At 39.1% G+C, this 17,430-nt stretch overlaps 1 protein-coding gene across 4 annotated transcripts in view; it reads right to left on the reverse strand.

Annotated features, from left to right (window-relative positions):
- Positions 1-17,430, reverse strand: part of FAT1 (FAT atypical cadherin 1) — a 165,205-nt gene that overhangs the window by 36,963 nt on the left and 110,812 nt on the right. For all 4 annotated transcript variants that reach the window (XM_056802981.1, XM_056802979.1, XM_056802978.1 and 1 more), the window contains exons 9-12: positions 12,821-13,096; positions 12,527-12,737; positions 3,841-7,911; positions 2,978-3,174 (exon numbers count right to left, since the gene is read on the reverse strand). In XM_056802981.1, coding sequence (XP_056658959.1) covers positions 2,978-3,174; positions 3,841-7,911; positions 12,527-12,737; positions 12,821-13,096 — 4,755 coding nt within the window. The remainder of the gene's footprint in view (positions 1-2,977; positions 3,175-3,840; positions 7,912-12,526; positions 12,738-12,820; positions 13,097-17,430) is intronic.

The raw sequence follows: 17,430 nt of genomic DNA on the forward strand, positions 1-17,430 counted from the left end.
ACCTCTGGGTGCCAATGGGCATTGGTGAAGGGTTTTTCCCAATTAGGAGTATTCTATACCAATGAAAAAATAGATGCAATAAAAAACAACTTGGATAACCTATTTTGGTAAAGCAGCTTATCTCAATTTTACTCTAGTGATCTGAAGAGAAATTTTAAGTTGCCTATTTTGCCCGATTATATTTTGTATGTAAGTAGATAAATACTGAATTTTATAGCCCTGAAAAATCCATTTTTATTCACTATGATCATGTACACATTTGCAACTAGCCATAATTCTAGATATTTTAGAGTTCATGGTATAAACAACATAGACACAAAAAATCTAGATTTTTATGAGTTCAATTTTATGACATCAAGAAGACATTTGTAAATACTGAACATTTTGCTTGACTTAAGTGGTGTCAATTAGGAAAATGCTAAAAAGGCATGGTGAAAATGCTAAAATGAAAAAGAAAAATTTTCACACATTTCTGATACATGAGGGCTTATTCTTAAACACTCTGTTTACAATCCTTCAGGCCAGATTCCCCACTTCCATGAAAATTTAGTTTTTCCGTGTATCTCATTTCCTGCCTTTAACCTGGATTATAATGTCTCCTATTCACCACTTCTAAACCTCATCCCCAGTTCCTAGATTTCTTCCTAGGCTCCCAATTTATCAGACTCCTGGCTTCCTTTAATCTAGATCTTGGTGTCAACTACTTCCCACTCTATTCTCTCAATCCCATCTCTCCTACCTTCTCATGTGCCAATTCCCAACTAGATCATTTTCACCTGTCAAGTTCTGGGGAGCTTCAACTCTTACTGGAGAAAGGAAGGTAAGCCCATGACCAAATCCACAAAAAACAGGCATTCTCTACCTTTAATTGCACTCTCCCTAATGCTAAAGAGTTCTTTTACTGATACTCATTGGTGGATTCTCTTTATTCCTCAATTATGAATTCTTCATACTAGCAAATCTGATTTAGCCACCATTCCCCAAACATTCCAGACACAGTTCTGCCATGTCTTCACTCTCTTCTTCCTGGATTTCTGCTTGCCTAATTCTTCATTTCTTTTAAGACCCAGCTCAAGGACCACCCACATTTTTCAAGTATTTCCTTCATTTCTTAATCCTCAGTGATCATTCCTTCCCTCTTAAATCCTGTAAGAATTTTTTGTTGTTCATTTTTGTTGTTGACCCCATTTGGGGTTTTCTGGGCAAAGATATTAGAGGGGTTTGCCATTTCCTTCTTGAGCTCATTTCATATGAGGAAACTGAGGCAAATGGGGTTAAGTGACTTACCCAGGTTTATAGAAACCAGATTTGAATTTATGAAAATGAGTCTTTTTGACTCCATGCCTGGTATTCTATATCTACTGTGCCACTCAACTGCCTCTATAGAATTCAGGGACCACCATATTGATTTGCTCTCATTTCTACACTGCCTTACATTATTGCTCCTCTTTCTTTATTTATGCACTATTTCCCACAGCTAGGTTTCCAGAGTGCTTCAAGATTACTGAGTGCCTGTTTTCCCTATCTTCCCCCATTTTACTGATAAGGAAATTGTAAGTGCCCTGAACCAGGGGACTAGGGTCTGAATCCAAGTTCTGCCACCTAAGTGACCCCAGATAAGTCACTTCAATTCTTAGGGCTTCATGGTCCTTACCTATAAAATGAAGGATTTCATTTTATCAATCAATGATTGAACTTGATGAATTCTAAAGTCTTTCCACTCCAAATCAATGATTATGATTTCCTCTGGTCACATATCTGAAGCAGATTTTGAAACCAAGCTCCTCCACAAAGCTCTTGTCAACAAAGGCTCTATTTAATTGAATTCAATTTAACTCAAAGCACATAATACGTGCAGTAAAACGTACGAGGCACTGTGCTTGGTGTTTGGTATTCTAAGAGAAAAATAACTGGGTGGGCCACTATTCTCAAAGAATTTATGATACTCCTGGGTAAGGATGGATTATACCACCATCAGAAATAAATGCTACAAAGTAAGACTAAATAAAGGAGAAAGAAAGATGCAGAACAAAGGGTTTTAGGGAAATTTTGGGGGAGGGGAGAAAGAAAGAATTTATTTATTAAGGTCCTTTGATGTGCCAGGGACTGTCCTAAATGTTTTACAAATAGCTCATTTGATGTTTGCAACAACCCTGAGATGATCTCTAAGATCCCTTAAATTTCTAACACTGTGGTACTCATTTGGCAAAGCTAAAGAACATGCTAGTAGCAGTTTTACCCTGTAGGATGCCCACTCTTCTCTACAGAGATGCAACTGAAGAAAAAAATGAAATCAGTGATTTTAATTCCTCTGAACTTTGAAGTGCTAGGCATAGCCGTCCCAGACTTTGAAATGGCCATGTTTTCAACAAGGATGGGTAGGCTGTCTCTCCACCAATAAAAATAAAGGTGCAAACCCTTCCACTCCTTAGCTAATTGGTCTTTCCAAGGTCCTGTGCTCAAAAAGAATTCAATATCCAGTGGTTAAACCCTCAGGGGAAGAACACCTCTATAGGGTGGTTTTCAGAGGAGAGGCACACAGTCTATTTTAATGACCCAGACTGAACCCTCTTTCTTTCACTGACTGAGACTAGTCAGAATGAATACATGTCTAAGATAGACTTTGAGAACCCAGGATCACTTTCATTCCATGAAGTACTTCAAAAATGGGAGGGTTCCAGTAAGTCAGGTCTAGAGCCCGGTGCCCCAAATTGAAGATAGCAAACAATTGTGCCAGAACTATCTTCTTAGAGAAACTGTCCAATGAATTTTTATTAAATTAATTCATTTTAACAGAAGAGAAAGAAGAGTCAACTATTTATTTGGAAGGATCAGCACATTATAAGAAAACTCCTGGCTCTTCATACTTGAATAATTCAAGGGCTAAGCAAAAAAACAAAAAAAAAAACAAAAAAAAACAAAAAAAACAACTACTTATAGAAAGATGCTGAATATATGTACTGTATAAATTTCATACCTTTTCACAAATGGGACTGTTGTCATTTGCATCAAGAACTTTCACTTCCACTATGGCTTTTGAAGAAAAAGCGCCATCTGTTGCAGTGATGGTAAGAAGGTAGCTGTCCCTTTTTTCCCTGTCTAAAGGTTTCTTCACATAGACTTTCCATTCATTCTGTATATTTTCAACTGCAAATTGTCCTAAAGGATCTCCTCCTATATCGTTGATGGGGAAACCATATTGTTAAAATTAGCTAAAATCACACATAAAATTAATTATACAGAACGTACTTAGTCTGTTTTGTTTAAAAGGGGCTGAAGTTTTTTTGGCAAATGAAAACATAAAAAAAGATTTTTTACATTTGTGTCAAAAAAATGAATGCAGCATTAATCATCAACATACATTTATGAATGGCCTATTAAGTGTCAGACACTTTGCTAGGTGTTGAGGATACACATTAGAGCAATGCTTTTAATATTTAGTGTGGTGGCCAAAAAGGAAGCATAAATGCTACTGAAGATTAATTTAAGCTACCATCCATCTGCAGTTTTGCTATTAAAAATCATCATATCATTTATTACAGGCTAAGTATATATTTCATTGAAATGTGGGGAGTAATAAAAAATGAAATGCAATCTAATAAAAAAAAATTTAAGCCTTGTACAGGCAATAAAAATACGTTGATAGAATCTGAAATATATCTTAAAAGGTGTTCTTTCCAATCATTTATAATGCATTTTACAAATAAAACCTTCTCTTCACTGCCCATCTGCATGTAATTTGTTTCTCCAGAATTTCTGATCCTTGAAAACTGTGATTCAATTGCTTTGTGAAATATGACTACACCTATTAAATAACCGATTATGTTCCCTTTTTTTTACCTGTTATATAGTAAGTCACTTGTCTGTTGATCTCTTCGGTATCAGCATCAGTGGTGCTTAATATAGCAATCACTCCACCAGGAGGGTCATCTTCACTCACAGTCCCTTTATAAATTTCTGCGGTGAAGCGTGGAGGGTTATCATTCACATCTGTTACAGAAATTTCCACAACTGCTGTGGAAGACAGCTGTACTTTCTCCCCATAATCAGATGCAACTACTGTGATGTGGTATTTGTCTCTCTTTTCATGATCGAGTTCCTTAAGAGTTGTAATCCATCCAGTTTCCATGTCAATGGCAAATGATTCAATGACATCCAAGCTCTGGGACTGATCTAAACTATAGAGGACTTGGCCATTGGCTCCTGAATCAAGATCAGTTGCCTTGACTTGGATGACTCTACTTCCCCCTGGCAGGTTTTCCACAATAAATGCCTCATATGGATTGGACTCTAAGACTGGACTATTATCATTAACATCTTTCACCTGAATACTGATGTCTACAAAGGACACCACCTCGGAGTCTTCATGGGTGCTTTGCGCGATCACTGAAAACTGGTACCATTTTGTAGTCTCGTGATCAAGATTCTTCTCCAATTTCAATTTCCCACTGTGTTTGTCAATGACAAAGGACTCGCCCCCATTACTCTCAGGCGTATTCCCTTTGGTTAGGCTGTATGAGACAGGCTGACTATGATCTACTCTGATAGTATCTATTTCACTTCCAATAGGCAGGTCTTCCGAGACTGTATAGGTATAAAAAGGTTCTGAAAACTTGGGAAGGGGAGTTTCTGGTGGGAGGATTTTTACATACACCGGAACAACAGATTCTTTGGGGGGAGATCCACCATCCACGGCTCTAACAAAGAAAGTAAAAACCTCATTTTCTAAACCAATCAGGCTTTCTTTGGTTGTAATTATTCCAAATAGTCTGTTGATTTCTAAATTCTCCTGGACACTTTCAGAATCTGCTTCTATGGAGTATGTGATGTCTGCATTGGATCCCTCGTCGGCGTCTGATGCGAGCACTTTGATGACAGATGTGCCTTTGGGGGCATCCGATCCAATGTTCACTCTGTACTTGGTCGCTCGGAATTGAGGGGCGTTATCATTGTCATCTGTAAGGATCACATTGACGGTGCAGAAAGCAACCTTTCCTCCAGTATCCTTGGCCATCAGTCGAATTGTAATGACCTTTTCTCCTGCAGTTTCTCGGTCAAGTTTTTCAGAGGTAAAAATCTGTCCTCTCTCATTTGTGTAAAATCTGTCTTTGGCAAAGTCATTGACAATATGGTAAGTAATTTGGCCATAAATTCCAGAATCCTCATCGGTTGCTTTGACTTCAACCACCAGGGTTTGCAAAGGGGCATTTTCAGCCAGTTCCACTTCATATTCATTCTGCATGAAAACGGGGCTATGCAAATTGGCTTGGATGACAATAATCTCCACTTGCGAAGAGCTCCTGAAGACTCCATCTGACACAGAAACGTTGACACTATAAAATGGCTTTAGGGTCTGGCGGCGCAGGTTTGAAAGGGTGATTATGCCCGTCTTGCTGTCGATCGCAAAATTCTTTTGCTCGTTACCCGATAGGATGGAGTATTCCAATTTGTCAGTGTCTGAACTATCTGCATCATAGGCTTTCACACAGGTCACAAAATGTCCATGGGGGGCTTGCTCACTGATTTTTGCTTCATAGAGGGGCTGGTCAAATAATGGTGGATTATCATTGAGATCAGTGACATGTACTGTCACGATGGCATCACTACTCAACGGGGGCATGCCACTATCAACAGCCCTGACCAGCAGCTCGTGCCGCTGAGTCTCCTCGTAGTCCAGGGTTCTCACCAAAGAAATAAGTCCACTGCTACTATCTATGTGGAAATACTGGTCAGGACTTTTGCTATGATTTCCAAACAAGTGATAAGAAATTCCCCTATTGGGTGCAGAATCTGTATCTGTCGCCCAAACATGAACAACAGATGTTCCCATCACAGTCGCCTCTGACAGAGTTGTCACGTACGACTGCTGTGTAAAGACAGGAGGGTTATCGTTGACGTCTTCCACTATTATGTCAACAAAGACTTCAGCATGAACGCCGGTCAAGGAGTCAGTTGCTCGGATGCTTAGTTTATATGCGGGGTGAGATTCAAAATCCAGAGGGGCTATGACGTTGATGACTCCGGTATTGAAGTGGATAGTAAACTGATTAAAAGGATCTCCGTCCATGATGCTGTAGAAGACCTTTAGACCTTCTGGGCTGTTGGCTTGGACATGGACAACTGGACTATGCAACTGGATGTTCTCAGGGATCTCGGCGCTGTAGAAAGCCTTTTCAAACACAGGCATGGCTTTGTTCATAACCGTAATTGGCACGACGACTTCAGCAGAGAAGGCTGGGTCGCCGCCATCTTTTGCTACTATGGTGATGAGATATTCCTTATTTAAGGTGTCTGGCTCAAATTTCTTTTTCAGGGAGATTTCCCCAGAAGGTCCAATTTGAAAGTGTTCATGATGTTCTTTCAGGTAATAGTGTACCTCCCCATTTCTCCCAATATCTCTGTCGACGGCAGTCACAGAGCGGATGATGTGGCCCACATCGGCATCAACCTTGACTGCCGCATAGTAGGGAAGGTTGACAAACACAGGTGCGTTGTCGTTTTGGTCTTCTACGCTGACTCTGACCACAACATGCGCCATCACTGAGGGTTTGTGCTCTTCTGTCACTTCCACGACCACATCAAAAACCTCTTGTTGTTCACGGTCAAATGGTACGCCAGTGGTGGAGAGTACCCCTGAAGTGCGGCTTATCTTAAACCTGCTGTCAGGGTTGAGGATGTGGTAGAACAAAGGCTCGTTGATCTGACTCCCAACAGCGGTGATGACGGCGATGGTTCTGGGTTCTGTGGAGTTCTCCCTCACGCGGGCAGAGTAGGAATTCTGGGTAAACTTCAGTGGATTCTCTTTGCTTTCCTTCACGTTGATCTTTACAGAGGCATGGCTCGTGAACCTGCCATCCGAAGCCCTCACTGACAGCTCGTATCGACTTCTCAACTGGGTTGTGTTTTGTACAGTTATGGTACCCGTCTTAGGATTGATGAGAAACTTCTCCCCAATGTTGCCCTCAGGAATGGAATACATCAGCTGTGAGAAAGCCAGCGAGTCTGCATCTGTGGCATTTACTGTGATGACTTTTACTCCTCTGTATGTTGGCAGCAAGACAGAAGCTTCGTATAACATTTTGGAGAACACGGGAGGACAATCATTGATGTCGACGACACGGATCGTCACGTTGGCTGCATATTCCGCAAATAAACGTGGTGTTCCCATGTCATGGACTTGCACGGTAAATTGGAAAATAGGTGCTTCTTCATAGTCCAAACTGAGAACAGTTCGAATGGCACCAGTACTTGAATCAATGGCAAAATATTTATGGGCAGAAGACTCAACGATCTGGTAAACAAGTAAAGCATTTGATTCTTTATCAGCGTCTGCGGCGCGAATAACCAGGGGGACATTTTTGTCTGTTAGGACCACACTACTGATCGGGGCGGATTCACTGATGAGTCCTGTGTATCGCGCCTGCAGGAAGACTGGTGCATTGTCATTCTCATCCTGAAGGTGGACCCATACTGTTGTATTAGCAGACAAACCCGCCATGTTTGTTCCTTGTACTATCAGGCTGTAGAAGGGGAGAGTTTCAAAATCCAGAGCCTTCTGAGTAATGATAACTCCTGAGTTGGGGTTAATAGCAAAGGCATCGCCTATGTTTCCATCTTTTATTTCATACACCACAGATGACTGACTATGTGCACGGACTATCCCAATAAAGCTACCAATGGAAGCACTTTCACTGATTTCAGCAGAGTATTCTTTAGAGGTAAACCTGGGGATGGCATTATCAGAGATGGTGACAAAGATATGTACAGAAGTCATTTCACTCATTGGTGGATTCCCTTTGTCTGTAGCTTTCACCATCAAATCATATTCTCCTTGGCTACTTCGGTCAAGTTCTTTGGCAGTTTTTATAGAACCTAAGATAGGATCAATGGTAAAGGAATTCCCAATATTCCCTGCAAAAAGAAAAAAAAAGTTTTACTACATTTTTATCTAAAGGAAAAGGAAGCAGAAATCAGTCAGTCAATTATCTTAGCAGGCACCTACTAAGTGCTAGGGATATACAAAGGCAGGAAAAAAATAATCTCTAATCTCAAGGAGTTCATAATCTAATGAAGCAAGAAAAAAGAGTTGAAAAGATAGACAAGCAGAGACACTTACATAAATCTTAAATATTTAAAAACCAAAATGACAGCAGAATAATGCAATTTAATATTGGACTGGAAGATTTTTCTTGCTTTGTTTTTGATCAACGAAAAATCTATTAAAAGTTCATTTTAAAATGCCAGACACACTTTTCATAGTTTCTCCATAAAATTATAACTCAATATAATGTACAAAATACCACACGTGGCCAAAACAATGGCAAATTGAGTTCAATATTCCATTGGTGGTGGTTAGGAAGCATTCTAAATTATCCCTACTTTCCCAAATCCAGTAACGATCTATTCAATAATTAATTTAAACCATGTTTAGTCTTCTTTACATTTAGAATATAGAATTTCTTTCTTTCTTTTTTTTTAAACCCTTGCCTTCTGCCTTGGTAGAAGAGTGGCAAGGGCTAGGCAATGGGGGTTAAGTGACTTGCCCAGGGTCACACAGCTAGGAAGTGTCTGAGGCCAGATTCAAACCCAGGACCTCTCATTTCTGGGCCTGACTTAATCCACTGAACTACCTACCTGCCCCCAAGAATACAGAATTTCTTAAGAAAATAAATCAACTTTACTGTTTTCTACATAGTTGTATTTTATTATCTTTAACTTCAGAGAGTGCACTTTATTATATTAGTTCCAGGAGTTTGAAGCAATAGATTGTGAACTAACAAATTTTAAGATCAGATGCGTATTTAAATTTAATCTGTCAACCAAATTTAGAATATCCTTAATATAAATGTGGTAAGCACACAATAAATATGCTGACTATTATATAACTATACTATTCTAACCTGATTGCATTTACTGTAATTACATTTTCATGTAATTACATGTAACCAACAAAAATGTAGTGATATTTATAGCTTGTCATTCTAGTTATAGTGCTGAGATGTTACAATACTGAAATTGAAAATAATTCTAAAGTACTAACTCACTTGAACACAATTCTGTTTTGTTTGAACAAAACAACAAAAAAAAGTGACCCTAGAAGAAAGTTATTTTTACATGTCTCCAGAGAAAATTCAATTAAATTATGAAAATGTCCTTTGGATAATTGTTTCTTCCCCAAGGATCAATGCTATAGAGTGGAAAGACCCCTAGATTCTGAGGACCTGAGTTCAAATTCTGCCTGTGGTGATTATTACAAGTGTGACCCTAGGAAAGTAACTTAGAACTCAATTTTCTCAACTATAAAATGGCAATGTCGGACTAGGATCAGGAATTATTAATTTTGGATGTGTGAACATGTTTAAAAACATATTTTGATAATTATTTCCATATTATTGGTTTACTTTTGAATGCATTTAAAAACCTTAATCTCACAAAGGGTCCACAGGTTTCACCAAACTTCCAAGGAGATTCAGGGCACAGAGAAAGATCACAGCCCTCTGGAAATGGACTCTGAAGTCTCTTTCAACTCTAGGTCTAGGATCAAATGATTCCCTTTGAATTAATCAAAAAGTTTGACCTCTTTTTTATTGTTCAGTCATATACAACCCTTTATGAACCCATCTGGGGATTTTTTGGGTACAGATACTAGAGTGGTTTGACATTTCCTTCTCCAGCTCATTTTACAGATGAAGACGGAAGGGTGAAGACTTGTTCAGGGTCACAAAGCTAGTGTCTGAGGCCATTTTGAACTTAGAAAGATGAATCTTCTTCACTCCAGGCCTAGCACTCTATCCACTGCACCAGTTAGCCACCCTTAGCCCCTCTACTGTCAACTTTTCAAAGCACAAAGTCAAATGTTTGAAGAAAAAAATGCAATTTACTGGGAAACTTGCTCCTGATTCAAATCCTCTTTGGACATTAATTATGTGATAGTCTAGGACAACTTCTCTCAGCTTAGATTCCTCTTCTGTAAAATGGGGATAATTATAAATAATGTACACAGAATGACTTAAAATGCTAAATAAATGTTAACTATTATTATTAAACCTTGCCTTCTGACAATGAGTGCCACAAGATGAGTAGAAGTGGGTAGTTATGAATAAACCCTTTATGTGAATGGAATAAAACAGATTTTACAGTCCAAATGATGCCAACAGATACACACTCAGATCTGAACTACAATTTCAAGAGCAGCTGCTTCCTAGAAAGTAACTGGGTAGGACCATGAAAATAACTTTTATATGATCAAATCTGTAACAATGGCTTTTTTTTTCCTAAAAAAAGTTCAAATTATGCATGAGTAGGTTGTTGATTTATTATCTTTTTCTATTAACTATGACTTTGGCCACAGTTCCAGCCTTAGAGTACCAGATTACTAATCCTATCAGCCATTGCAAACATTTCAAGAATGTGCTTGCCATATGTTTCGGCACCAACCATCATATTTGAACCTCCCAGTTGTTAACAATTATGTGAAAATAAAGCCAAGGAAAAGTTTAACATTTACTCCTACAAAAATTTAGTCTGTTTGTGTTTGTGTCCAAATTATTCTACTGGAATGCCCCGGAATGTGGCAGAGGAATGCCAGCCCTAGACTCTGGTCTAGGTGCTACATTTCTGGAAGCCTGAAACCAACTTGCCTTCACACAGAGGCATGAATTCTAAACTATATTAAATTTTAAAAGTTCCATAAATGGCACCATTATTCGCCTTCTTGTAAGCAATGCTTTCTGCTTTGAGTGTTTGAAATATAAATAAAAATTGGGCTTTAAACAGATTAAATAATACAGAGCCCTTTACCTCCCCCCCAAAGATTAAAAAATAAAGATCTTATTATGATCCCCAACTCTCATTTATTTACTTAGATTTTGATTATATGGTCTGCATAGTCCATGTCTCTAGTAGTGTTTAGGTTTGAGGGGAAAAAGCAGCATATAAATACAAAATTTAGACAATTACTGACTTAGAAGGAATATTCAGAAGTCCTAAAATCACTGTAAAGGGAGAGTGATTAAAGAGAGGAGGAATTTTCTTCTTCACAAGCTCTAAAATGAGGTGTTGAGTGACCCTGGAGAAAGCAAAACTGGCCAGGAAAACTCTGTTTTCTCAATATCTTCTTCACGTTCCTAAAGAGCTTGGGAAGTGGGAGCAGCATGAATACAGAAATTCAAAAGTAAACTCTAGTGAGCATTTCCTTAGCTCTAAAATTGGGGATTTTCTTATTAATTGCAACTAGGTAACTAACTGCAGCATCTCTGTTCCTGCCTGAAATTAGAGGTAGATTCAGTCATCAGGTAACACCTTGAACTCTTGATGAGAGTGTGGCTTAGTGAGGAGGGTAGACTTAGCAGTCTAGTTCAAATCTGTGCTCCAAAAACGCTGAGCTGAGTGGTCCCAACCAGTCATTTAACCTCCCTGAACCTCAGTTTCCTTATATGTGGAGAATCACAGGCTATCCAAGTTGGGAGGGATGTCAGTAACTACCCATATCTGAAAAAGATAATCTAAAGCTTGAAAACTTCCAGTGAAGTCTCCTCAATTTTTCCCAAGGGCAGCCAATTTTACTTTTAATAGCTCCAATTATGAGTAAAACTTTCCGGATACTGGGACAAAAGTTATCCTTTTTTCAACTTTAATCCACTGTTCCAGTTCTGTGGCAAAGCAATAATTCCAGTCCATCCATCATAAACTACTTCAATGAGGCTCTTTCTAGGTAGCACAGTGGATAGTGTTGGTCTAGGTGTGAGAATCATTTGGGTATGAATTCTGCTTTAGTCATAGCAGAATGACAACGGGCAAGTCATTCAGCCTCAAATGGAGATAAAGAAGAGAACTTCATGGGGTTGTTGTAAGGATCAAATGAGATAAAATATATAAAGATATAATAGATATTTAATACATTTTAATACTTTTAAATTTAATAATATATGTATAGTAATATAATAATAAATATAAATTTGATAATAAAATATTTATATGTTGTATAGTTATATAATAAAATATTTAAAGATGAAATATATAAAATTTATAAACCTTGAAGTACTATATAAACATTAGCTATTACTGTTGTTGCTATTTCTACCTGCTCTTATTTTTCTAGTTCATTCTTATCCTGGATTCTAAAGGTAATCAAAGATGAATTTTAATGTCCTTAATAATGACACAAATTTCCACATCTCTAATAGCAATTAGCACCTCTCTCACTAATTAATCAATTAGCTCTGAGCCCCTATGCCAGTTTGTTAAATGTTCTTTATTTAATAAAGTGGAAAAACTCTTTTTTCCATTGACTTTTAATCAATTCTTTCTCTTTCTCTCTCTGAATAAATAAATATAAAATTTCCTAATCTCTTCTAGGTTTAAGTAACAACACAGTCATTGGTTATGCCATTCAGTAACAGACAAACAAAAATAAGAATTAAATAATAATATATATAAATATTATTTGTTAATGATATACAAATGATAAATAATATTAATAATTAATAAAAATGAATTTATAACATATCACTGTAGACAGACGTACCAGATTCAATGGAGTACAAAACTTCAGCATTTTCTCCTTTATCCTTGTCTAAGGCTGTCACTTGGAGCACGACCGATCCGACTGCGGCGGACTCATAAACGCGCCCTTGGTAGGAGGAGCTGGTGAACCAAGGGGCATGGTCATTGGTGTCGCTGACGTTGACGATGACTCTGGCAAAGCTGCGCTTGACGGGCACATCTTGGTCTCGCACCTAGGATAACAGACAGGGCATGACCAAGGCTGTTCGTGATGTCATGGCGATAGAGGAGTCTCCCATGGAAGAACCAGACTTACCATGACGGTGAGGACATGCTGATGGACGGCCTCATGGTCAAGCTTCTCGGCTGTGTAAAGGGAGCCGGTGGCAGGATCGAGACGGAATTTCTTGAGGCTCAGGGGGTCAGTACTACTCTGTAGAGTATAGATCAGTTTGTTTTTCTCATCCTTGTCCGTGGCGCTGATCTGCAAAATCTCCGTGTCGGGCATTGTGTCTTCTGGAATGAGCACTTCATATTTCGACATGGAAAACTGAGGGCGGTGGTCATTTGTGTCTATCACTTTGATGAGCACCTGGAATTTAAATGTGAATATTGTTGTACTTCGTGGAGAAGGAAAAGAACATGGTAGACAAGAACAGCATTATTATAACAATAATTAGTTCTAAAAGACATTGTGATTTTGGTCAAGATGATGACTCAAGACAATTCCAATGGATTCATGATGAGACATTGAATGGATGAATACTGAATACAAGGGTCAGTCAGAGATGGGAAGTCTTGGGTTCAAATCTGGTCTCTGATACTTCTTAGCTGTGGGACCCTGAGAGAGTCACTTAAATACCCCTTGCCTAGCCTTTACTGCTCTTCTGCCTTAGAACCAATACTCAATGGAAGAGGGAAGAACTGGAGGGAGAAATAAATTTGAATCTCAACATTTTTTTTTATTTGCCAAAAATAAAAAATAATTTCTAAAAAATAAGGAAAAATGGGACAGTTATTTGGGTTAGTAGATAGAGTCAAGTCTGGAGGCGAGAAGTCCTGGATTTAAATAAGGCCTTAGAAACTGCCTTGCTAGGTGACCCTAAGCAAGTCATTTAACCTTGTTTGCCTCAGTTTCCCATCTGGAAAATGAGTTGGAAAAGGAAATGACAAACCACTGTAGCTGTATGTGCCAAGGAAACTTCAAATGGGGTCACAAAGAGTCAGATGTAACTGAAATAACTGAAGAACAGTTTTTAATCACAAATAAAAACTACACTTTACTAATCTCTACAACACACTGATGTTTCTCTAAAAGGATTAAAAATAAATTAAAAGAAGTTATCATAATTAAACTAAACTTATTTTGATAATAACCTTAAAAGTTAATGAAGCCATAGGGAGAAAAAATCCCTGTAAAAACAAAAACAGCTGTTGAGAAACCAATGCAGCCTCACACTATTAAAGAAAGCATTTAACTCTGGAGATGGGAAATTATTTGTTGAGTGAGAAGGTGCGTGGAGAGCAAGGAAACATGAGACATATTTGCTAACCAAATCAACTCAAATAGTATTATAGGAAGAATCACATTACATACACCCATTTTCTTAGCAAAAACAGAATAATCATGGGGACATTGTAAGAGAAATATGTGAAATCTGGATTGGATAGTTAAAATTCAAATGTAGGAAAATGATTAAGCAAACATCCACTCACATGAAATATTTTTATTAGTTATTATTAAATTTCTAATATAAGTATCTTGTTTAAAAGAATAATGTGTTCCAGAAAGGTTAGTTGTAAAGTAAATTGGTTTTTCCAATGACTTTCATCATAAAATGAAAAATACATTTTCTTACAAATATAAACATTTTTATCCTAAGAAGAATTAAAAAAAAAACACAATTAAGAATGTAAAATTCATGCTAAAATTATCTATGAAAAAGCAAAATAATTTCCAGTAATTATTTATTAAGTCTTTCTTGTCCTTAGTATTTCTAAAAGCACTGTAGGAAACATGAAATAAACCAAAGAAACTTGCAACATATATTGGATTTGGAATGGGAGGAAAGGAGTTTGAATCCCAGCTCAACTATCTATCATGTCTATGATCTTGGCTTTGAGCCACGTCTATTAAATGAGAGCAGTGGAATGGAGGGAGAGGTGGATTAGATGGTCCCTAAGGTTCCTTCCATATCTAAATCTTACCATCCTACTTTGAAGAGAAGTCAGAGGTTATCCATTCCAGCTCGAACCTGAATGGGAATCTACTCAACAAAATACCTAACAAGAAGCCTTCTGGCCTTTGCTTAAAGACTTAAAGTAAAAAGGATCTTAAGTGGAAGCTGAGGCAGCCCAGACATCACTTCTGAACAATTCGAGTTTTTTCTTCCCAGGGATTTTTCCCCTCCATCTGTCTAAAACAGGTATCTCCACAGCTTTCATCGACTGTGCCTTTGTGTCTACTCCCTAAAATCTTACAAAGCAGTTATAACCCTTCTTCCCAGGGCAATCCTTCAATATACTTTTTTTTTTTTAAAGAAAAAGTGTTGCCCAACTTCTCTTGTCCAGCTTAAAACATTCTCTGTTCCTTCAATCAATTCTTATATATAGCTTTTCAATGAATTCTCACATGATGAAGCTTCCCTGACCATCCCATCCCCCCCTCCTCAGGACACGCTGTCCAGCTTATGCTTGCTAAAATGTAGTGATCAGAACTGAAGGCCGTCTGTATTCTAGGCATGTTGTGCCCCGGGGAGCTGTAGCAGGAGTAAGAATCCTCCCATTCTAGAAATGCACCTTAAAATCCCCAATACTTGTGAGGGGTGGTGAACTCTTTATGTAAGCCCTTTCTGGGCTTTCTGTTTTTGTTTTTCTATCCCCAGTGTCTAAGACAGTATATTATAGCACATAGGAGGGAGGGAGGAAGGAGGGAGACAAGAGAGGGAGAGAAAGGGAAAAAGAGAGAGGGAGGAAGGGGGGAGGGAGGGAGGAAGGAAGAAGGAAAGGGAGACAGAGGGAATGGGAGAAGGAAAAAAAGAGAGAGGGGAAAGGGGGTAAGAGGGGGAAGGAGAAAGAAAAAAAGAATGGAGAGGGAGGGGGAGAAAAAGAGTAAAAGAAAGGGGGAGAGAGGGAAAAGGAGAGAGAAAGGGAGGGAGAAGGAAAGAAAGTGGGGGAAAAGGGGGGTAAGAGGGAGAAGGAGAAGAAAAGAGAAAGAAAGGAGAGGGAGGGGGAGATAGAGGGAGAGAGGGAGAAGGAGAAAGAAAGGGAGGGGGGAGAGAAGAGGAGAGAGAGGGAGGAAGAAGGAAAGAAAGAGGGGGAGAAAGAGGGTAAGAGGGAGAAGGAGAAGAAAAGAGAAAGAAAGGAGAGGGAGGGAGGGGGAGACAGAGGGAGAAAGGGAGGGAGGAGAGAAGGAGAGAGGAGGAGAGAGAGGGAGGAAGAAGGAAAGAAAAAGGGGGAGAAAGGGGGGTAAGAGAGAGAAGGAGAAGAAAAGAGAAAGAAAGGAGAGGGAGGGAGGGAGAGAGAGGGAGAAGGAGAAAGAAAGGGAGGCAGAAGGAGAGAGGGAGAGGGAAGGAAAGAAAGAGAGGGAAAGAGAGGGGGGATAAAGGAGGGGAAGAGAGGGAAGAAGGAAAGAGAAAGAAAGGACAGGGGCTTCCCATTCTCTGGCTATCTCCACAGCCTCAGGAAGAGCTCTCTGCTAACTAACTAGCACTTTCCACTCTTCCCATCACCACCCCCATTCCAGTTCTGGAATCATGATCAAATCAACTCTTACTATTTCAGAATGAGGTAGATCAAATCTATTCCCCAATAACTCCACTAACTCTCCCTATAACCTTCTGGACCAAGGTGATTGCTACTCTCCATCAGCACATAGTTTTCCATTTTGTACTTGTCTCCCCAGGGTTTACACGGTGCTGTCATGTTCTAAAAGCTTAATAAATGGTCCGCCATCTCCATTCATCCATTCACTCATGAAGAAGAATGACAACAGTACTGGTGAGCAAAGAAGAAGCAGGTGGGCTGGGTGCTGAGGGCCTGACCTCCAAGTCAGCACATCGTAACACCACCAATTGCAGCCAAGAATTAAACTTTCAAGGGCTTCCTTCTCCACTGGAGACCTCCTCTCTTACTCACCCTCAGCCACTCTGGTTCCAGAATTTAGCTCTGCAACCCTGACTTTCCCCTCTCCTGTATTCCTGAATTTGCCCCAACAAACCACTTTCCTATTATGTCCTGCTCTTAATTTCATTTCCTGATGAGTGAAGAATCTGCACTCCAATTCCACAGGACTGCATCTATTTCCAAACTCCATCTGGTAACCGAGCCCCAAACGCCTAAGTGCTCCTCCTTTGCAGGCTGGTTTTATTAGTCCTTCTGGACCTGGGACACTATTGTTGCTTTGATGATCTCTGTTCTGTACAGGGAGAGTCTGAATTTTCTTTTCTGACAACTATGCACCCCCTCCCCCAGTTACAGATGACACCAGATACTCTGCTGAAATGAAACCCTACACAAGAAATTCCACCCCTTTGGGTCCAGAGCTATGGTTTGCTCAGACATGATCTCTGTCTCCATCCCCAGGTATGTTTTCTTTGAACATCCAAGCTTTTCCCTGGGCCATCTAAAAGTGCCTTCAAGTAGAGGTACTGTTAATGATTAGTAACTCAAGGAGAGCAGTTAGGGGGCTCGACTACTGTGCTTTCTTTCATATCCCTCATAAGCTCATTGTGATGAGAGCCAGTGGCCACATTGCGGGGTACCATAAAAGGATCATTTTCATACTTCATTTACTGTGCTAAAGCATGGATTTCTAAGTACTGGATTTCCTCCAAGTTGGGTTACACCAGCTGCAAGTCATATAATATTCAAGTCTTTAAACTACTTATTCCTTTATAAAACTCTTCAGCAGTTTTGTTCTAATGG

This window comes from Monodelphis domestica, chromosome 6 (genome assembly GCF_027887165.1).
Source record: "Monodelphis domestica isolate mMonDom1 chromosome 6, mMonDom1.pri, whole genome shotgun sequence".
Taxonomy (NCBI): Eukaryota; Metazoa; Chordata; class Mammalia; order Didelphimorphia; family Didelphidae; genus Monodelphis; species Monodelphis domestica.